The 21,695-nt window shown below is 57.3% G+C and overlaps 2 protein-coding genes across 7 annotated transcripts; one reads left to right on the forward strand and one right to left on the reverse strand.

The window, feature by feature from the left end:
- Nucleotides 1–5: 5 nt before the first annotated feature.
- C3H19orf44 (chromosome 3 C19orf44 homolog) lies at nucleotides 6–9,573 on the forward strand. Of its 3 annotated transcripts, none has more exons than XM_048342700.1 (9): nucleotides 6–198; nucleotides 1,546–2,191; nucleotides 3,577–3,850; nucleotides 5,510–5,583; nucleotides 6,447–6,764; nucleotides 7,035–7,083; nucleotides 7,791–7,886; nucleotides 8,496–8,662; nucleotides 9,271–9,573. In XM_048342700.1, the coding sequence occupies exons 2-9, from the start codon at nucleotides 1,547–1,549 to the stop codon at nucleotides 9,370–9,372; spliced, it is 1,725 nt and encodes a 574-aa protein (XP_048198657.1). In that variant the 5' UTR covers nucleotides 6–198; nucleotide 1,546; the 3' UTR covers nucleotides 9,373–9,573. The 3 variants fall into 3 exon arrangements, with proteins under 3 accessions (XP_048198657.1, XP_048198658.1, XP_048198659.1); XM_048342701.1 differs by having other exon boundaries at nucleotides 6–179; XM_048342702.1 differs by lacking the exon at nucleotides 6–198 and having other exon boundaries at nucleotides 976–2,191.
- On the reverse strand, nucleotides 9,519–20,389 carry LOC125348970 (calcium homeostasis endoplasmic reticulum protein). Of its 4 annotated transcripts, none has more exons than XM_048342691.1 (18): nucleotides 20,250–20,389; nucleotides 19,774–19,947; nucleotides 16,826–17,010; nucleotides 16,584–16,721; nucleotides 16,358–16,509; nucleotides 15,301–15,412; nucleotides 15,140–15,229; nucleotides 14,737–14,953; nucleotides 13,492–13,664; nucleotides 12,162–12,597; nucleotides 11,845–12,083; nucleotides 11,627–11,760; nucleotides 11,451–11,537; nucleotides 11,235–11,378; nucleotides 11,015–11,131; nucleotides 10,509–10,603; nucleotides 10,109–10,294; nucleotides 9,519–10,033 (listed from the first exon to the last, which is right to left on the reverse strand). In XM_048342691.1, the coding sequence occupies exons 1-18, from the start codon at nucleotides 20,272–20,274 to the stop codon at nucleotides 9,993–9,995; spliced, it is 2,745 nt and encodes a 914-aa protein (XP_048198648.1). In that variant the 5' UTR covers nucleotides 20,275–20,389; the 3' UTR covers nucleotides 9,519–9,992. The 4 variants fall into 4 exon arrangements, with proteins under 4 accessions (XP_048198648.1, XP_048198647.1, XP_048198646.1 ...); XM_048342690.1 differs by having other exon boundaries at nucleotides 11,845–12,086; XM_048342689.1 differs by having other exon boundaries at nucleotides 15,301–15,445.
- Nucleotides 20,390–21,695: the final 1,306 nt, after the last annotated feature.

Raw genomic sequence — 21,695 nt, forward strand, 5'->3', positions numbered from 1 at the left:
TTTTCCCATGATGCCTCTCCATGATGACCTAGGACACCATTGGTCCCCCGAGTTCGGCAGTCCGACCCTTCTCCTCCCTTCTCCTCCCTTGCTCGGTTGCCAAGGGCAACGGGATCCCGGCGCCTGATTGCTGAAAGGGAAATCCCTGGCGGCCACCGCGGAAGGACGACGTGGATCTGGTCGGCGGGTCTGCTGGCGGTACGGGAGAAGGGCCAAGAGGAGGGAGGCAGGGCGGGCCGTGCCTCAGTTTCCTCATCTGGAAAGCGCGGGAAAGCACCCCCCCCCCCTTAGCGTTGGAGGGCAGGCGTGACTGTTTCCAACTTTACTTGTTTATATCAGCTTTGTCGAGTTGCACTTACAAGCCATGATCGTCACCCTCTTCTAAGGACGCACCCTCTTCTAAGGGGCCTTTTTAGTAAACTTACAACGGTGTACAACCATCCGCACGATTGGGCCCTAGGACTCTTCCTGATCCCAGGCGGTGCCATTTGAGGGGTCCAGCCTATCCTCGCCCGGCCCCTCACAGCTAGCTGCTCACCGCCTCAGTAGTCTGTGTATGGGCCATTTCTAGACGATTTTTACACAGACAATCCGGGTGTAGTTTGGCGCGGCACTATTGGCGGTGCATATTTGAGAGTTTTGTGTGCTGTTCATGGTATTTCTCCTTTAACGCACAGACCAGACTGACAGACATTCACTTCACAATGGACACCTGGGTGGCTCTACTTTTTATCTGCAATTAACAACCTATGAAGCAGCTGAGCGCCAGTGGCTCACGCCTGTCATCCTAGCTTTTCAGGAGGCTGAGACTTGATGATCACAGTTGGAAGCCAGCCCGGGCAGAAAAGGCCGGGAGACTCTTAATACTACCAAAATAGCCAGAATGGAGCTGTGGCTCAAGTGATAGAGCATCAGCCTTGAGCTTTAAGGTCAGGGACAGAACCCAAGCAGGGAGTTTAAAGCCCCAGGATTAGCCTAAATAGATAAATAAATAAATATGCTATATGGAAATAGCACAATGAAACTTTGAGCTCACATTACAAATGTTTGTTTACTTTGGAGAAAACCTTTCAAAAGATAAAGGGATGGGAGACCTCCTGAGTGCAACCCCCAATCCTGCCAGAAACAAAAGAAAAACAAGGAAGGCCAAGCACTGAGCCATTGACTGTAGCCAGTCATTGCTGAGGGAGAGGAGTTATGCAGCTCATAGTGCTGGAAGCTGAGGGTTCACAGCTGGGCTGCGAGGGTCTGGTGCCACCTTATAGCATAGCAGAAATGTGGAGCTGCCTGGCACCTTCAGAACACACAGAGCACTGGAGCTGGGGTTCCTCCACTACAAACAACCCTGTCTTGAGACAACAAACCCGTGCTGTCAGAGCAGCATTAATCCCAGCCTGATTTCCTGTTCTGAGGATCAAATCTAGGGGCTTTCACCTGCAGAGCAAATGCTCTGTCACTGAGCCACATCCCCCAGCCCCCAGCAACCCCTTGTGGGAGGCTTCACCCTGACTTTCTGGGATTCATAGCAATTTCTTTCTTCCCCAGCATGGCTTCTACAGGCAGACTCCGTTATCGCTCAGGTGGCCTGTTTGATTTCAGCCACATCTCTCTAGAAGATTCCAATATGGAAGCAATCAGAAACATGACAGCTCGCCCCAATCTTTCCCAGGCAGCCCTGGGGCACAGCAGATTCCTCAAAAGAAACCCCAGTGGGGCCCCTCAGTGTCTTCCTGGTGCCCCAGGCCGGGCGCCCAGGGCCATCAGCTCCACAGCCCGAACCAATGCTGTGCTTACCAAGCTGGCCCACGTGGAGAGCAAGATCCGGAGCAGGAGGCCGGTGCCTGCCAGCCCGCCCCATGTGGACTCCAACCACAAGAGCACCTCTGATGGCCTGTCCTACAGAAGCTTCCAGAAGGAAGCCCAAGACACAGGGCCCCTTGGCCAGAGTAAAGCGCAGAGCGGGGGAGGAAGCAGGTTCCTGAAGACCAGGGTGCCCCCCGCCCCGAGTGTACCCCCGTGCCCCGTATTGGGGACAGAGGGTGGCCCCCGGCTCCCTCTGCACACGGAACCTGCCAGAAGACTTGACCCCCTGGACAGTGACGAGGAGGAAATGAAGGAGTTGTTGGGGAGCTTGATAGAATCTTCCAGACATGAAGAAATGTGGACAAACGACAGCCTGGCTGGGCCTAAGGTCAGGGAGGGGAGGGGAACCATGTTTGGTAAGGGTTTCCTTCTCTCTTATTTTATTGTAGGTTTCCTCCCCTTTGTTTGGCAGTACTGGGATTTGAACTCAGGGTCTCACTTGCTAGACAGGTATCTTACAGGGGCCATGCCCTCCAGAATATTTTTGCTAGGTCACTGGCGATAAGAGTCTCATGAACTTTCCTGCCCAGGCTGGCTTTGAACCACAATCTTCACAGCTCCACCTCCTGAGTAGCTAGGATTACAGATGTGAGCCACTAGCGCCTAGCTCCACACTGTCTGTCTGTCTATCTCTCTCCTCTCTCTCTCTCTCTTCCAGTCCTGGGGCTTGAACTCAGAACCTGAGCACTGTCCCCGGTTTCTTTTTGCTCAAGGCTAGCACTCTACCTCTTGAGCCACAGCATCACTTCTGGCTTTTTCTTCATATATGGTACTGAGGAATCGAACCCAGGGCTTCATGCAAGCTAGGCAAGCACTCTACCGCTAAACCCCATTCCCAGCCCCACACTGTTTTTCATATTTTCTTCTTTTGATTGGGTCTGGCTATGGAGCCCAGGCTGACCTCATACTTGTGGTCCTCCTGCTTCAGCTTCCTTAGTGCTGGGATTATAGGTATGTGCCAGTATACTCGGCTCTTCTGTGTATTTTGTACAAGGCCTCAGCATGTGCCACCCCTGATGAAGATATGGCAGTAGTGTTGCCCGTAGGCCCTGAGGGGACAATTTGCTGAGCTCCGCTGGGTTTGGGCTGGTGACAGATGCCCGCCTTGCTGAGAGACTGGACTTGAGGCCCTTGGCCATTGTGGTCCAGGATCTGTAAGTGTGACTGCCCACTGCGCACCACTAGACAGCAGTTCTGTGTATGTCGGTCCACAGCTTCTGGCTGTTTTGTTTCTTTTTTTCTAATGAAAGTGACATTCACATAATATACAGTTCACCAGTATAGCTAGTGTGTGGCAGTGTACACCTGTAATCCTGGCACTCATGAGGCTGGGATGGAAGGATTTGAGGCCTGCCTGCGCTACACACCAAGTTCCTGGTCAGCCTGAGATATATAGCATAGCCAGACACCAGTAGCTCATGTGAGGGTCATGGTCCTAAGGACGGAAAGCCCCGTGAATCTCTTATCTCCAGTTAACCAGCAACAAGCTGAGGTTGAGCTGTGGCTCAAGTGGTAGAGCGCCAACCTTGAGTAAAAAAGCTTAGGGACAGTGCCTAGGCCCTCAGTTCAAATCCCAGTAAAAGTAGCCAGGTATGGTAGTGCATTCCTGTAACCCCAGCCCTGCTAAAGACGGGTCTCACCAGCTTCTGGGGAGAGTGTGAGTTTCCAGCATGTCTGTGGATGTGGCCACTCGGTGTCTTGTTTCCATGAAAGGAGGGTGAGACCCTGCGTGGGCCTGCAGTGCGCGCGTTGTCCAGCCCTGAGCCTTCTGCGCCCCTTGACGGCAGCCACTCCACCGCTTGCTCCACCGCTTGCTCCACACGCACGAATCTCATCTTGGGGGACCCGGTGTCCCCTACATTCTCATCTTCAGAGCCCTTGTCCTTGGAGGTGAGGCCTCTCCAACTTGCATCTCTGCCTACTAGCAGTGAGGTGGGGCCCTGCAGCGAGCTGGGGTCCGAAGCTGCCACCACTGCCAGCCTCAACGGTATGTCCCCTTACCCTACCCTGGGTAGCAGAGCTGGGCTTCCAGCCCTGGCCCCGGCAGCAGATACATATAATCCCAGTTACTCAGGAGGCTGAGATTTGGAGGATTATGGTTTTTTGTTTTTGCCAGTCGTGGGGCTTGGACTCAGGGCCTGAGCACTGTCCCTGGCTTCTTTTTGCTCAAAGCTAGCACTCTGCCACCCACTTGAGCCACAGCGCCACTTCTGGCCGTTTTCTATACATGTGGTGCTGGGGAATTGAACCCAGGGCTTCATGTATATGAGGCGAGCACTCTACCACTAGGCCATATTCTCAGCCCTGGAGGATTGTGCTTTGAAGCCAGCTTGTGAGACCCTATCTCAAACAGTAAGCCAGGTATGGTGGGTGCGTCTGGCATCCCTCCTCTGAGGGAGGGGGATGAGGGAAAAGGGTCACAATTTAGGCCAGCCCCAGTCTCAATGTGAAGATGAAAGCACTTAGGTAAACAGCACCCAGGAAGCCATCTCACAGGTGGACTATCCAGGGGCTGGGCAGCTGCAGGTCGATGTCCACAGGGTCTGCGTCCACGGGCCCTGCAGTGACCCTCAACTTCTCATTGTGCTCTCACAGCGGGGTTCATGTCTATCTCAGCAGGGAGCTTGTGGTACCCTGACCCATTAAAGCAGCAGTCTGGGAAAGAACCTTCTAGAACCACGGCCAACCCTGTGATTAGCCTCCTTTTTCATAATTTATTTTAGGGGCGCAGGGAGTGAGCCCAGCACTCCTCCATGAGCTGCACCCCAGCCCCAAGTGCTCCAGAACCCTCAGCACCCACTGGGAGGCAGTGGGGGTCCCATCTTATGTTGCCTGCCCACTCTTCCTTGGGCTTACCTTGCATCTCAGCCACCACTGTCCAGAGTCTCACAGCTGTGGGAATCTGGCACATTAGGTACAGTAACAGTTTTTGGTTTTTGGTATTTTTCAGTCCTGGGGCTTGAACTCAGGGCCTGAGCACTGAGTACCACCCCTGAGCTTCTTTTGCTCAAGGCTAGCACTGTACTACTTGATCCACAGCGCCACTTTGGCCTTTTTCTGTTTATGTGGTACTGAGGAGTCAAACCCAGGGCTTCATGCATGCTAGGCAAACACTCTACCACTAAGCCACATCTCCAGCCCCAGTTCTGGCTTTTAAGTGGTTTATTGGAGATGAGAGTCTCACGGGCTTTCCTGAACAGCAATCCTCAGATCTCAGCCTCCTGAGTAGCTGGGATTATAGTCGTGAACCACTGGCACCCAGCTATACTGGTTATTGTCAAGATGTAGGGTCTTGTTTCCTGTCTACCGGGACTGTGAGCCTCCTGTTCACTTCCTGGGATGACAAATGTGTGTCTGATATGCCCAGTGGCTTTGGTGTGGTGGAGTCTTTTCTGCCTGGCTGTGCCACGCCCGCGATCCCCGGGATCTCAGCCTCACATGGGATTGCACACGTGCGTGACCCCATGGCTTCAGGCTGATTTGATCCATGTTGGGTGGGATGCGAGGTGCGGAGGGCACAGCCACGGGGGGCGGGGGTGTGTGAAGGCAAAGAAGGCACACTGGCCTGCAGACAGTGCACTTGTGTGACCTGGGAGGAACCTGCAGAGGGGGCGAGGGACTCACTGGGCTGCCATCTCCATTCCAGACTTCAGAGTCAACATCCTATTCCTAGAGGACCTGGTCCCAGCCGCTGGTGACAAGTCTGCCCAGGGACAGAATGTAAGCCACACTGCACTGCCTCTGAGTGCTGATGCTTGGTCCTGCTTGATTTGTGGTGTTGGGGTGGAAGCAACTGTGTGGCCGCTGCTCATGTCAGAGGCGGTTCCAGGAACCTGTCATGCAGGCCCCTCGTGAGGGGAGGGGATTGCACCACAAAGAGCCCCTAATGGGCCTGAGGGTGGGGTGCACCAGACCTCGCAGGGAGGCAGAGGCTGGAGCATCACAAGTTCCAGGCCAGCCAATGGGACAGGGTGACAGATGTTTAAAACACAACCTGGAAAGGGCTGGGTCTGGTGGTGCTCCCTTTCATCCTAGCTACTGTGGAGGCAGAGGTTGGAAACTCAGTCTATCCTCAGACCAGGCAAAAGCATGAGACCCTATATAAAAAAGTAAAGGCTAAAAGGTCTGGAGGCATGGGGGAGCACCCTGAGTTCAAATTGTTACCCCTGTGCCCCACAGAAAGCCTGTGTTCCTGCCACTGCATTGCTCTGGGTACCATCTGATACACTGCACCTCAAAGTCCCCTAGAGGGCCTCCCACAACCCAGCCAACAGGAGCAGAGTGGACCCCTCCCCCACCATGGGGGCACCCTGCTTACACAAATGTGCTCTTATTTTATTTATATCTGGTTATTTTTCTGGTCCTGGGCATCGGACCCCTGTCTCCCCCAGCCTTGTTAAGCGCTGAACAGCACCTCCAGTTCTCTGAGCTTTCTGGTCAGTTTCCCTATGGAGCCCAGGCTGGTCTTGAACTCACAATCCTCCACCCCAGCCTTATAGGTACCAGGATTACAGGTGTGCTTTACCATGCCTGGCTCAAATGTGAAACACTTTAATTCCTTCTCTATGCACCCCCCCCCGTAGGGAGAAGGTGCTGGTGGAGGGCCGCAGGCCCAGCCCTGGGGCTCCCCGTTCCAGGGCACTGCCAGCCCTGTGGTGGGCGATGAGAGCCAGGTGTCGGAGCAGCTGGGCGCCAGCGCGGCATCCGAGCCCCACACGGACCCTGTGGCCAGCGAAGCCTATTCGGAGGATTTCGAGCGCTCCCCGAGTTCCAGCACCTCTGAGCCCACGCTCCCCAACACGCTGGATGCCCCGTCGGAGCTGTCCTCCAGCCCAGGCTCTGATCCGCTCTCCAGGCTGGGGCCAGGGGCCGGGGCCACCACGCGGGGCCTGCTGAAGGAGGCGTCGGAGCTGTCCTCCAGCCCAGGCTCTGATCCGCTCTCCAGGCTGGGGCCAGGGGCCGGGGCCACTACGCGGGGCCTGCTGAAGGAGGCGTCGGAGCTGTCCTCCAGCCCAGGCTCCGATCCGCTCTCCAGGCTGGGGCCAGGGGTCAGGGCCACCACGCGGGGCCTGCTGAAGGAGGCGTCGGAGCTGTCCTCCAGCCCAGGCTCCGATCTGCTCTCCAGGCTGGGGCCAGGGGCCAGGGCCACTACGCGGGGCCTGCTGAAGGAGGCAGCTGTGCAGACGCTGGAGCCCGCCCTTTCCTACCAGTGGAGCAGAGGTGAGGGCATGGGAGTCCTAACACTTGGGAAACTTCCAGATTCAGACTTAGCCCAGAGCCCCCAGAAGGGTCCAGTTGGGGGTGATTGCACCCTGCACATTAGCAGGCCGGGCCCTGACACCTGCCTGTAGTCCCTGCCCCTGAGCTTGGGCCTGGAGAGCGCAACGCCCAGCTTCAGGTCCCCTGGCCCTGGCCCTGGTCTCACTAGACCCAGAGGGACCTTCTAGAAGTTTCTCTCCCTCCCAGCTGGTCTGGGCCCCACCGTGCTTTGCCTGCCACCTCCTGGGCAGGCCCACCTTGCACTGTGGGTGTGCAATTGGAACTCGGTGGCTGAATCAGCACCAGGAAGTGCTAGAGTATATGTAATGTGTAGTGTAAACTCTACCATTTGAACCACAAGACCACTTCCAGCTTTTTGCTGGTTCATTAGAGATAAGAGTCTCATGGACTTTCCTGCCCAGGTTGGGTTCAAACCTTGGTTCTCAGATCCCCAGGGTTACAGGCATGAGCTACCAGGGCTGGGTAAGACAGGGTCTGAGTGGCCCAGACTCCTCCATGGAGCCCCTGCTTCCTAAGTGGCTGGGACTGTAGGTGTGCACCTGCACACTCGGGAGACCCTGTGGCCATTAAGCAAAGCAGCAACATGGCCATCAGGTTCATGGACAACCAAGGTCGCTGTCTGCAGTGTGGCCCCTTTGTCTCAGCAGGGCCTGGGGAGGCAACCATAGGGCCGGGCTTGGGTGGTGCCTATGTGGACCCAGTGCCCATTGCCAGTCATGTGGTCAGTGCGGATGCCCTGGAAGGTAAGAGCCCCAGCCCTTCTGGGGAGGTGGGCCTGTGCCCCTTGGGGTAGGGGTCACCTTTCCTGGGCCTTGATCCCAGACCTACGTCTATGAGCAATGGTGGAACAAGAACAGGACTGCAGTAGCTGGCCTTGCTCCACAGGCCAGATAAGTCTCATCTGCCATGCCCCTTAATGGGCTCTACCCACCATTCAGGTCACATCCCTGCCCAACACTGTACCTACCTACCTGTAGGCCATGTCCTACCACCCATATCCTGCTCTATAGGCTATGCCAGTCCTGTAGGCCATGCCTCTGGGCCACACATATCATGCCTCACAGCCCACGCCCACCCCCAGACTACACTCTTGATCCATGGGCTATGCCCACCACCAGGCCCTGCCTCTGCTCACACCCACATGTAGACCACGTCCCACAGCCCATTCCCTTCCCCATAGCATATGCCCATCCTACAGGCCACACCTGGAGACCCTGCCCCTGTATCACAGATCATACCCTTTGGTAGACACCCTCCTCCCCACAGGCCATGCCCTTCCCAGAGGCCGTGACTGCTGGCCTGGCTTTGGGTTGGGGCTGTGGCCTGTGTCCTGAGGAAGGATGGGTGGTCAGCCCTGACAGCCTACAGCCCCACGGTGTTGGTGCTCAACGAGCTACTGAAGCAGCAGCTTGGCCTGACGCAGCAGTTTATCGAGGCCAGCCGCCACCTCCACACCTCCCTTCTGCAGTCCCTGGACAGCGACTCCTTCCACTACCATACTCTGGAGGAAGCCAAGGAGGTGAAAGGGCAGAGCCCTGGGGGTGGGGGTGGCCAGGGCTGCAGGACCAGAGGTGTACACCACCAAGCCCAGCTTGCTCTCCTGAATCTTTGGTCTGGCCTTGAAGTAACCTGATCCCATTTTTGTGTCAGCCTGGGGATTGGACTCAGGGCCTGGGTGCTGCCCCTGATCCTTTTCACTCAAGGCTGGTGCTCTACCATTTGAGCCACAGCTCTACTTCTGGCTTTTTGTTGGTTCATTGGAGATGCTGGGTCCCAGGCACTTTCCTGCCTTGGCTGGCTTCAAAATGGGATCCTCAGGTCTGAGCCTCCTGAGTGCCAGCTGGGATTACAGGCGTGAGGCACCACTACTATTATTTTTGTTTTTGAGGCATGGCCCTACACTATAGCCCAGTCTGCCTTGGTCTCCCACCTGATGTCCCACCCCACCGTCCTCTGCTCACGCTTAAGCACTGGCCATGGGGGTGGGGGAGGGGGGATGGAATCTGTGTGCAGGGCAGATGTCCACATGGCCCAGTGCTGTGCACCCCCGCCAGCCTGCTAGTGCAGGTGGGGCCTGAGGCTCCTTTGTGTCCCCAGCTCAGCGTCCCCTGTGTCCTCTGCCTATAGTATATCAAGTGCCACAAGCCAGCACCACTGACCCTGGACGCCGCCTTGCGGGAGGTGACAGAGGAGCTGCGGGGCCCAGTGGGCGCTGAGACCACTAGATGATGGGGAAGCTGTGCACAGGTGCCACGGCCCCCAGCAAGACGGAGCCCAGGGCCCTGTTCCAGTGGGCCAGGGAGACGGCTTGGGGCGCTTTGTCAAAGCGCCTGGAACCTGGTCTTCTCACATGCTGTCACCTGCATGGAATAAACTCTGTTACAAAAAGGCTTTATTTGGAGGTGAAACAGTAAAATCCACAAGAAACTCGGCAGCTGTGTGTCCCATGTGCTCCTGTGCTGGGCAGGGAGGGGAGGGCTACTGGGCTTCCTGAATGAGTCCCGAGTCTCTGTAGAGAGATCCCCTTTGTCCTGTTAGGGGCCACACGGAAGCCGGGTCTGGGGGTGGGATGGGCCCTGAACAGTCACTTGGGGGCGTGGGGCTTGAGCCTAGAACTAAACCAAAAATATAAAAAGAAAGAGAAGCCCCCCGCACCCCATCCGGCTCTGCTTCTGCTGACCCAAAAGGTTTGGCGGAAGCGGGTGGCAAGGGCACGGATCAGCAGTGTGGAGGAGAGCTCCCCCAGGGTGAGCTATGTCCTGATGCCCATTCTTGTCCAAGGCCGGGTCTGTAGTGGGGACTGCTCCTCCCCTGGTGTGGCGTGGTGTGCAGGCCAGGCCTGGTCTCCATTAGTCTTCCTTCTCTTCCTTACGTGCACCAAACGTGGAGACTGCAAGAATGGAGTGTCAGCACCAGCAGCTGCCGCTTCTGCTGCCAACCCCACACGTGGCCCACAGCTACTCACACTCATCCCGGGCCTTCATGCGGGCGATGAAGGAGTAGCTCTTGTTGCGGCGGTAGTTCTCATAGGGGTCGTCCAGTGCCACGCCCACGCCCTTGTACTGGTCCCACTTGTCCCGCACGTCCCCACCCTTAATGGGGTCCTGGATGCCCTGCTCCTTGGCGCCTAGGCCACCAGAGCCACTCCAGCCTGTAGGGGACACAAGGAACCAATTGGTCAGTAGGCTGCGGCCAGCTTCGTCCTACATGGGGTGGGTGGTCAGGACTTGGATGTGGGAGATGCATGTGTGTAGATGTGCCCTGGACACATGTGCATGTGCACATCCAGCACCATGGGCATGGTGGGCAAGGCTTGGAGGAGACCGTCCCATGCCTTGTGGTGAGGCCTGGGCGTGGCCGCTTACCCATTTTCACCAGCATCTGATGGCCTTTGTTCTCTTCTCCCAGCCTTGAGTCAGGTATGGGAGGTGCTGAATTTGAACCCAGGCCAGCTGAGGACCTGGAACAGGGCAGGTTCGGTTGCTGAGTAGGGGCTCCCCACCTGCTGCCCCATTTTCTTTCTTCCTTTTTTTTTTTTTTTTTTTGCCAGTCCTGGGCCTTGGACTCAGGGCCTGAGCACTGTCCCTGGCTTCTTTTTGCTCAAGGCTAGCATTCTGCCACTTGAGCCACAGCGCCACTTCTGGCCATTTTCTGTATATGTGGTGCTGGGGAATTGAACCCAGGGCTTCATGTATTCGAGGCAAGCACTCTTGCCACTAGGCCATATTCCCAGCTCATGCTGCCCCATTTTCCACCCACTTTTTGGCATACATAGAAAGGAGCCCCCAAAGTGGCTAGAATCTGTGGAGGTGCTGGCCCACCCTTGGGATGGGGTTGGGGATGGTTCCCCACATGGCAGACCAGCACTCACGGTGGGGTGGGACTCCGGGAGCGGGAGCGTCGCCGCCGGCCTGGAGAGTACGACTTGGAGCGGGAGCGGGAGCGGGAGCGGGAGTGGCTTCTGGAGGAGCGCGACCGGCTCCGGCTCCTGCAAGACAAGATGGGGTGATGTGGGGACTCATTGCTGCTGACGGCAGGGTGGGATAGGTGAGTGGTCAGCACCATGGGCGGGGCGGGACAGGGTGTTGTACCTGGAGCGTGAGCGGGAGTAGGAGCGTGAGCAGGATCTCGAGCGTGAGCGGGAATAGGAGCCGGAAGACTTGGAGGACCTGGAGTGGGAGCGCGAGGACGAGCGCCCGCGGCTCTTGGACCGGCTCCGGGAGCGCGAGGGGCCGCTGTGGGAGAGACACAGGTGAGTGGGCCACGGGCAAGGCATGGGGCGGTGCAGGGGCTCGGGCTGGGCTCACCTGTTCCTCTTCTCCTGGCCTTTCCGCCGCCGCGCGCGCATTTTGGCCCGGAAGAACTCGTAGAGGCCGTTCTGCTCCCAGCCTTCACTGCAGGACATGAGCACCAGGTTTGTGGAGGGGACAAGGGGAATACATGAGGGAAGGGGAAGGCCTGAGAGGGTTTCAGCCCCACACACCTGTTCCGTGGGCGGTCGTGGGAAGGTGGGCTGTAGAAGGCCTCCACCGCAGCCAGCAGGCGCTCGCTAGGTGGCATGGGCGGTGGCAGGCGGATGTCCTTGGGGTCGAGGGGCTTATACTCATGGTCCTCCAGCTGCAGGGACACAGTGTGGACCACACTGGCCAGGGGCTCACCCAGGACCACCTGCCCCAGGCACAAGGCTAGACCCTGACCTACCTTCACCAGGGGTGCCATCAGCCCAGCGGGGAGGTCGAAGTAGGGCACATTGGGTACCAGGCTGGGGTCATCATGGTTGATGTGGGGGGGGCCCTGCCGACGCATGTGGGGGGGCTGCCCGTTGAAGCCGTGTGGCGGTGGCCCGAAGTCAGGGTGCTGGGGCCCTGCCCAAGGTGGGTGCTCATTGATGCCTGGGTGAGGCATGCGGTGGCCAGGGTGGTGGTGCGGGGGCCCCATTTCTGCTGAGAAGGAAGGGTTGCAGTGGGGTTCGGGAAGCCCCACCACACATGGTGGTGTCCCCCGGGGCCTGGTCTCACCAGCGGGGAAGTCGCCCTGTGGGTAGTCAAAGCGGTGTGGATAGGGTGGCCGCTCGAAGGGGTGCCGTGGGGGGAAGTCATCTTGTATGAAGCGCGGTGGGAAGCGATTGAAGTTGTGGGGGTGCGGCGGCTGGTTGAACTGTGGGTGCTGCTGGTGTGGGGGAAAGGGCCCGCGAAAGTGGGGTGGCCGCTGCATGCGGAAAGGGGGCTCGCGCTGGCCCCCGCCCCAAGGTGGTTGCTCGTGCTGTCCACTCCATGGGCCCTCGAACTGGCCACTCCAGTTGGGGTCTGGCTGGTTGTTCCAGGGCGCGTCGCGCTGGCCATTCCAGCCGGGGTCCCCGCGCTGCTCGCCCCACATGCCCTCGTGGCTGTTGTTCCATGGCGGGCAGTGTGGAGGCCCACCCTGGTGGTGTGGGAACGGCGGCTGCTCTGGAGGCTGCGAGGCAAGGGCAGGTGTCAGAGCTGGGGTTGCAGCGCCACAGGCACGTGGGGGCCCCATGACCAGGCGTGTGCAGTGGGAGGGGTGGACGTGCATGTAGGTGCCCACGGACACACTTTTGTGACAACATCACCCATCCAGCTGTCTGTTACTGGGATCAGCTCCAAATCAGCCTCACTCTACCCATGCCAGACCCAAGTCTGTTCTGGGGCCCCACCCAGGTCTATTCTGGGGCCACATGTAAGCCACAGCCTCCTCCCCTATGGCGACCATGAACACAGGGACTGCGGACTTAGAGTGCAGTGTGCAGGGGGCCAAGGGAACCCAGCCTCCAGCTGGGATGGTTAGAGGCCTACTCCCCTCTCCCAGGAACCAAAGCCTGGCTTTGAACGTGACAGCTCTGGTCCTGAAGCTGGGCTGTGCCCAGAACCTTCTGGCTGATCGCAGAAGCCATAGGCTACCTCCTGTCATGTGGTACCCAGATGACCCTACTCTAGCTTGAGGGTCCGAACCCCAAGGACAGGGCAGTTGCCTGGCATCTGCACCCCTGCCTGAAGAATTTTGGTGCCGGCTGGGAATATGGCCTAGTGGCAAGAGTGCTCGCCTCATATACATGAAGCCCTGGGTTTGATTCCCCAGCACCACATATATAGAAGATGGACAGAAGTAGCACTGTGGCTCAAGTGACAGAGTGCTAGCCTTGAGCAAAAAGAAGCCAGGGACAGTGCTCAGGCCCTGAGTCCAAGGTCCAGGACTGGCCAAAAAAAAAAAGAAAAAAAAAGAAAACAATTTTGGTGCCATCTAGGGCCAGAGCAGGGTCCCCTACCCCCAGCCTGTGGGGTGTATAGTCTCTGCGTGGCATGACGTGTGTTACCCCACAGGTCACAGTACCTGTTGTTGGCCCCATGGAGCCACGGGGTGTGGCTGGTCGAACCATGGGGGCTTGTTGGGCGGAATCTGCTCATGGGGCCCGGGGCCTCGTGGCCCGGCAGCTCCAGGGTCTGGGACCCCTCCCGTGGCATCATACTCAGACGAGCCGGGCATCTGGATGGGAGGCTTGTCGTCTAAACCCAGAGACAGGCAGTCAGATGGAGGTGCACCTACCTTGAGCCTCCAGGGGCCCATCACTGCCTTGCTCCAGAATTCACACAGCACATGTGCCCATTTAGTTTGCCAAAAAACAACCATCACCACCAATTTCTACCAGCCACCTTTTCCAAGTCTCCTCTGTCCTTAGGAGCAGTTCTCAGCCAGCCACTTCCCCACCCATTACAGCACTGGGACCACACATGTGACTTACTCTGCCTCCTGGTCAGTGGGGAGTTTGGACATGTACATGTCTGGCCACACTCCATTTCCTAATGCCAAAATAACCTCACATTCCAGTGATGGATGGTATTTACCTTTATCTATTTAGAGTACATCTCAGATATCACTCATCCAAAGTGTTCAGGCCCACATTTATTTCCAATTTGGCTCCCTGATTCTAGAATACTTGCAAGTGTTACTGGCTACTCATTCTTAACCAAAAAAATTCAAACTTTTTTGCCAGTCCTGGGGCTTGAACTCAGGGCCTGAGCACTGTCCCTGGCTTCTTTTTGCTCAAGGCTAGCACTCTGCCACTTAAGCCACAGTGCCACTTCTGGCCATTTTCTATATATGTGGTGCTGAGGAATCGAACCCAGGGCTTCATGTATACTGGGCAAGTACTCTACCACTAGGCTATATTCCTGGCCCCCAAACTCAAACTCTTTACACGTTATGTTCACACTGAAAGTTTCAGGTTTTGGGGTTAGGAATATTGAACTTGTACATTGCTAGACTTAATTTGGCTTCTCACTGGGTAGCCCAGGATGGTCTTAAACTCAGTCTTCCTGTCTCTGCTTTAACAGTGCTGGGATTGCATACAAGTGTGCCAACCATGTGCTGCCTGTTTGAAATCTTGCACAGTATTTCCGTATCTGCATGCAAACATACTACACAGGCTTTGCGGGGGAGGGGATGGCTGCTGGGTCCCTTCTGCTAGAGCAGACATCACCCCACCTCCTGTCTGGCCAGTCCATGCAAGTAGCTTTCCTTTTCCCGCTCCCTGGGCCAGCGTTTAGAAAAGGTTCTGGGGTGTTGGGGGATCCCTACCGGGCTGCGTGGTAGGTGGCATGGTTGGGGCAGGCGCTGGGGCAGAAGGTGGGGCAGGCGGCGGTGTGGCCTTGACCTCAGCCTCCATGGGTGGCATCTGCTGCTGTGCCAGGCTGCTGACAAAGTCTTCGTGCTGCGTCTTCAACGTCTGGATTTGCTGCTGGAAGGCCAGCTGCACAGGCTGCACCACTGACGAGTGCTCACTAATGAGTGTGGCCTACCAGAGGAGCCCAGATTAGCACCTGCCGTGCAGACAGCGTGGGCTCCACGGGGGCCTGGGCTGAGTGGGGTCTAGCCATGGATTTGGTCACCAACAGATGCCTGGTGACTTGTAACTCCCTACTCCTGCAACGGAGGAGGCAGAAGCGGGGGCACAGACTGGGCAACGTGGGCAGGTGCTCACCTGGTACTGGCCTAGGCCCAGGGCCGGGCTCTGGAGCTGCTGGATGATGGAGTCGTCAAAGTAGCCATTTTTCTCCCAGAGCTGCAGGAGCTGTGTGAGGAGAGACGTCAGGCCCTATGCCCCCCAGCCCCAACCCTGCCTGCACCCTGGCAGCCCCTTACCCGGGCAATCTTCTGCTGCTTGTCCTCCTCCACGGCCAGGAAGCTGGTGCAGTAAATGGGCACCACCACCTTCTGTAGGGCGGCCAGCAGCTCCCGGGCCTGCTTGCGCTGGCTGTGAGGGAGAGACCTTCCGCGCGTCAGGGCCCTGGGACAGGACCCGGCCACGCGCCCGTTACCATCGCAGCTCCAGCCACGGCTCCCTCTGCCGCCTCAGGAGACACTCCAACCCTCCCGGCAATGGCTGGCTCCCCACGGCCTGGTTCAGGGAAAGTCACTTGCCTCTCCTCCCTGGGTAGCAGCAAGGACTGGAGCCTGCCCTTGGCCTGGACAGTGCATAGGGACAGCCTGTGTGGCCTGGGGTGTGACTCAGGGGCAGCCCACTTGTCTGCAAGTTCGAGGCCCTGGGCTTCACCCTCAGCACCACAAAAAACAAAATAAGCCAAGCTAGGAAGGTGGTCTGGTGGTACAGTGCTTGCCTAGCATGCATGAAGCCCTGGGTTGGATTCCTCAGCACCACATACACAGAAAAAGCTGTAAGTGGTGCTGTGGCTCAATTGATGAGTGCTAGCCTTGAACAAAAAGAAGCTCAGGGACAATGCCCAGGCCCCGAGTTCAAGCCCCAGGACTCACAATAAAAACAAAAACAAAATAAGCCAATAGCTCCCTTCAGGTGTGAGGAGCGTGGCTGCCCTGACCTCCAGTGGGGACAGACACACTAAGGAAAGAGTGGACGGCCCTGTGGTCAAAAAGGTGGGAGGGGGAGACGGGAAGAGATGAGTACCGTGGGGCTGGAGATGGACACCACAGGTGGGGCAGGGGGACCCAGTCCATAGGTTACATGCAGGAGACAGGGGAACAGATGTGCCTGCACGCAGAGAAGACCTGGCATCTCCATAGACAGGAGTCAACCGAAGGGCATCCCCACCAGTTAGGAAGCTCGCCCAGCTCAAAGGCCACCATGTTGTCACATGTGGGGACTGTGGTGTGAAGGGCTGAGGGCCAAGGGGGCAAAGGTGGCCATTGTCCCAAGGGCAGGCCAGGACAGGCCCACGCTCACCAGTGGTGCAGCACATCATTAATCAGGTAGATGAGATGAAGCCGCAGTTCAAAGTGAGCTCCATCAGCCGTGATGCGGTTGCGCAGGTGGCCGGCCATCAGTTCGCAGTGTGGCGGCGACTTGGCATTGCTGAACATCCAGTTCTTCCCGGCCTGTGAGTGACAAGCAGCGTGGGTGAGGGCGCTGCCACCCACGGGGTCTGCACCCACCCAGCTGGGGTGCTCACTGAGATAGCATCCTTGGTGCATGTGTCGATGATGGGCTGCAGCAGGTTGTCGAACTCAGTCATGTCCAGCTGCGTCTCCTCCAGCAGCTTCTGCATCTGCTGCTCCACAGCGTGGGCTACAGCTGCCGTCACCTGTTCCTGCACAGTGAGGGGCAAGGGTGGTGTGAGCGCCCCCGTGGCCAGTATGGAAGGCATGCATGGACTAGGGGGATGCTGGCCGCAGGCCCAGGGTTAGGGCTCACCTGTCGGAGGGCTAGCAGGTGCTGTTCCTGCTGCTGCAGGTTCCACTGGCTCTGCTGGATGAGCTCATCCATGGATGGGGCGCCCTGTGCAGGCGGGATGGGTGCCGAGGGTGCAGGTGGGGGCTGCGGCAGGGGGGGCAGGGCAGTAGCTGGTTCCAGCTCCGGAGCCTGCTGCTTGCAGAGCACTGGGGACAAGAGGACAGCCTCGTGAAGATACAGCTACTGTCCAGTGCCCCTAGGCCCTTCCGTGCACGCGTCCACACTGGGGAATAACAGCTCCCAAGCCTGGCCCTTCACTTCTGTCCTGGCTGAGAGGTCGGCATGGGGACAGTGCCAATGCAGTGTGGGCCACAGCAGCCACAGGACAAATCCTCTGCCCTTGGAGGTGCCCATGACCCATGCGCCAGCTCCCCAAACCCCTTTCACTTGCAGGACAGGCAGGCTCCAGGCCCAGCCAGCATGCCTGTAGCCTCCAGCCCCTGGAGACGGCTGCGCTTGGGGTTTAAACCCTGCAGGAGCCTGTAGCCAGCCAGCAACTCAGCAGTGGGAGCCTGGGTTGTAGGGTATGCACCCCAGTTCTGACATGGAACCAGGTCCCCAAGGAAGGTCCAGCTGAAAAAGGCCCAGGCTCTGCTTCCACCTCCTGTCCACCCTGAAGTTGCTGGAGCCCGGGTCCCACACAAACAGACCCGTCTATGCACAAAATCAGTGTGGAGATGTGGGTGCAGACCTGCTGTCCACTGCAGGCTGCCCCCTTCCTGACATTCCCTCTCACCTCTGAGACTCCCCCCAGCCTCCAGCCTTGATCACAAGTGGAACTGCCTCACCAGCCTCTAGCTCACATTTCTTTTTCTTTTCTTTTCTTTTGCCAGTGCTGGGGCTTGGGATTCAGGGCCTGAGTACTGTCCCTGGCTTCTTTTTGCTCAAGGCTAGCACTGTGCCACTTGAGCCACAGCGGCACTTCTGGTGATTTTCATATATGTGGTATTGAGGAATCCAACCCAGGGATTCATGTATATGAGGCAAACAATCTACCACTAGGCCATATTCCCAGCCCACTGGCTCATATTTCTTCAGTTTACAAAAGCACTGGTCCACAATGTGGAGGATCACCAAAGTTAAGTCTATTCTAGAAGGCAGCCCCTTGCCTGGTCCTGAGCACCCCTCATGATCTGTTCTAGCTCCTTCACAGACGCCTTCTACTCCATAGCCTCACTGCTGGCCAAGCTACTGGGTCTCCATGTTCAGCCCTTCTAGGGCCTCTTTCTGGGGCCTGAAAGGTTCCTGTCCCGGTTTACCCAGCTAGCTCTGCCATGTTTCCATCCCACCTGGAGAAAGCACCTCCATACCCTGCCCTGGCACCATCCTCGGGTGGGGAGGGACAGAGGCGCAGGGACCGAGGCTCAGTCCTTCCCAGGGCATCACCCCAGACAACTTGCTGCTCAGCCTCCCTGTGCCCACCATATCCATGGCTAACAGGTGGCAAGCCTGTGAATTTCACTCAGAATCTCCCCCACCACACCCCTTGACCTACAGTTAACTTCATCCACACCTTCCTGCCCTGGCCAGGCAACTGCCCCACTTGTTCCCGTCTCATGGCCCTGCACTGCAGCCACACAGCACCAGGCCATCAAAGCCACCCTGGACTTGGTTGTGCCAGGCTGAGAGACAGCCCTCTAGAGGCAGGAAGCACCTGAACACGAGATGTCAGCAGCTGATGTCCCCATCTCACCACAAACAGACACACATCAATAGAGCCTTGGTACTGACCACTCCAGACCCGATCCTCTCTGTGCATGCAATGCTCCTGTCCTGCTGGGCCTCTCAGGTTCTCCAACTGCTTTCTCAACCCCGGAACCTCTTCCAGGCCCCAATGTCTGCTTTGTCCTGCCTTTCTTGGCCAGTCCTGGGGCTTGGGCTCAGGGCCTGAGCACTGTCCCTGGCTTCTTTTTGATCAAGGATAGCACTCTACCTCTTGAGCCAAGGTGCCACTTCTGGCTTTTTCTATATATGTGGTGCTGAGGAATTGAACCCAGGGCTTCATGTATGTGAGGTAAGCACTCCACCACTAGGCCATATCCCCAGCCCCTGCCCACTGTTGTGTGTGTGTGTGTGTGTGTGTGTGTGTGTGTGTGTGTGTGTTAGTGTGGCCTGAACTCAGGACCTGGGAATCTACCCTTAACTTATTTGCTCAAGGCGCTCTACTATTTGGGCCACAACTCCACTCCTGACTTAACTCCTGACTAATCAAGGTAAGAGTCTCACAGATGATTTCCTGCCCAGGTTGACTTCAAACTACTCTGATCCTTAGATCCTCAGCCTCCTGACTAGATAGGAATACAGGCATGAACCACCAGTGCCTGCCTGCTTTACCAACCAAAGCAAACTCCTACAATGCACTCCATGTAACAAGGGCCCTGATGAGGTGTTCCATGTCTCACAGGTTGCAGCTCAGTGACCAGCACTTTGCAATGCCCATCTACATGACAAGCCCTCAATTACACATCAATGTGTCCTCAGATGGAGAATCTGCCACCTGACCTGACAATACACGTGGGTTCTGCCTCAGGCCGCTTGCGCAATGACATCCATTATTCCATTAAGGTCTGAGAACTGTGGGTGCCCAGGGTGCTCAATCCCAGCATACAATTCCTTTGGGTCTGTGCATCACAACAGCACAAAATCCTGTACTCAAAGCACACCACAGGGGCTGGACAGTTACTGGGTCAGATATAATTGCCTACCAAGAAACACCAAAGCACTGTCTTTACGCATGCACGCAGAAACCGATGATCAGATGTGTCAAAACAACAAAGGAGTCCCCGCTCCGAAGCCAGGGAGGAGGAGGGAAAAGGCCCTGGTCCGCAGCCCCACAGCTGCTCGGCGCGGGATCCCCAAGGCAAAGAAGCGGAGGGCAGCACGGGGCTCGCGGGCGCGCGGGGACTCACGCTGCTGCTGCTCCAGCGCCAGCTTGCACTTGTAGTAACTGTAGAACTCGCCTCCAAACAGGAACGAGAACTTGGGGTTATCCTTCTGCTTTTCCATCGTCATTTTCTCAAACTCGGGCCCGTTGCGCGCCACGAACTGGGCGAGTTTGTCGATGACATTCCGAAGCTCCTGGTCTGCAGGACGGAGGGAAAAATAAATAAAAAGGGCGCCACGCGGGGCGTTGGCGAATGTCGGGCCAGCGCCGCTTCGCCCCCGGCCCGGGGTCTCCGGCGGCGGCCCCGGAGGCCGCGCTCGTACGGGTCCCGACAGGGGCCACCCGCTCGCCGGGAACGTGGGGCCCCACCGGGGAGGCCGCGGGCGACGGCGCGAGGCCCCGCCCCGCCCCCTCTCGGGCCCGTGACTCGGGAATGCGGGCGAGGCCCGACCCGGAGTCCCGGCGGGAGACAAACGGCCCCTGCTCCGGGCCGGGCCTCACCGTCCGGCGGCAGAGGCATCTCCATAGCTCCGGCCGCGGGAACGTCCTCGGCGCCTCACGATGGCCCAGCAGCGCCGTCCGTGAAACCCGGCCGGAAGTGGCGCGAGAGGGTCGTGTACGGCAGGACGCTCGGTCCGCTTCCGCCCGCCACTTACGGCTGTTGCTGGGAAATAGCGGAAGGAGCGGGGAACGACGGGAAAGAAGTCGAGCGCCGGCGAGGCTGCCGTAGCGCCTGCGCGGCTCTAGCGTGAAGTGGGGCTAGCGGCTGGAACGGACGCAGCTGGAACCAGCGTTCTGTGTGGCTAACGGTCCGAGGAGATGGCCGGCCTCCTTCTCTGCGGGCTCGGGCCTCCGATTCCTCCTCGGCGGGCGCGTGCAGGGAGCTGCAGGTGAGGTCCTTTTGGGGCGGGGTGAGAACGGGGCCGCTTAGGTCCTCACGAACCCAGGCGTGGAGGACTTGTGGCGGGCCCTGACCCGTGCCCCCAGCCCGGGTCCCCCAGAGCGGGGTCGCCCCGACGGCGCGCACGCGCTTCCCAGGCTGATCTCGGCTGTTAGTATGCGAACGCGCGCCGGTCCTGGGACTTGAACTTGGGGCCTGGGTCTTGTCGGAACCTCAATTTTTTCGCTGCAGGCTGGTGCTCTACTACTTGAGCCACTTCCACTTGTTCTCTGGCTTTTGGGTGGTTAAAGTGGAGATAGTCCTTCCGATTTGTCTGCCCAGGGCTGGCTTTGAACTTCCATCCTCAGATGTCAGCTTCCTGAGTAGCTAGGATTACAGGCGCCGGCTAACTCATTAGGAAATCTCCCTTCACACTCTGTTGGATGGATGGATCCCTGTCACCTTACTTCATTTATGCCAAACATTGCTCGAGGCCAGTAGTCTGAAAACTTTAAAGGGCCAGGCAGCGAACTGTAAACCAAGGGAAAAGATTGAAGGCTTGATTTATTGACTTGAGTAGTCAGCAAGTTCACATAAGTTTTTGTTTTTAAAGCAATCAGGGAAGGTCATATCTCATAATTTTTAAAAAGCCAGCTTGTGTTAACTGCACAAAACTGTGACATTATGTATGATATAATGTACATATAAAGCGTTTATAGAAGGTATATGCATTTTAATATATGTATATAATGTACTACAGCCCTTCCTGTTTACCCCTCACATAAAATTTTTATTGGTGAAATAAAAAATTTAACTGACCACAGCTATTTAAACGAGTGTAGTTATGAGATGATTGGTGCGGAGGGGGCCCAGGTATACTCTGGAGACTGAGGCAAATAAACTGATAGAGTTCAAGGTCAGCCTGGCTACATACCCCTCTCAAAAAGAGCCATAGTCTTAGCTACTCAGGCTGAGACCTGAAGATGGAAGTTCAAGCCAGCCTGGATGAAATCCTTAATATTCTTATCTCAATTTTACCAGGAAATTTTACCACGTAGAGTTGTGGT

Source organism: Perognathus longimembris, chromosome 3 (assembly GCF_023159225.1).
Source record: "Perognathus longimembris pacificus isolate PPM17 chromosome 3, ASM2315922v1, whole genome shotgun sequence".
Lineage (NCBI taxonomy): Eukaryota > Metazoa > Chordata > Mammalia > Rodentia > Heteromyidae > Perognathus > Perognathus longimembris.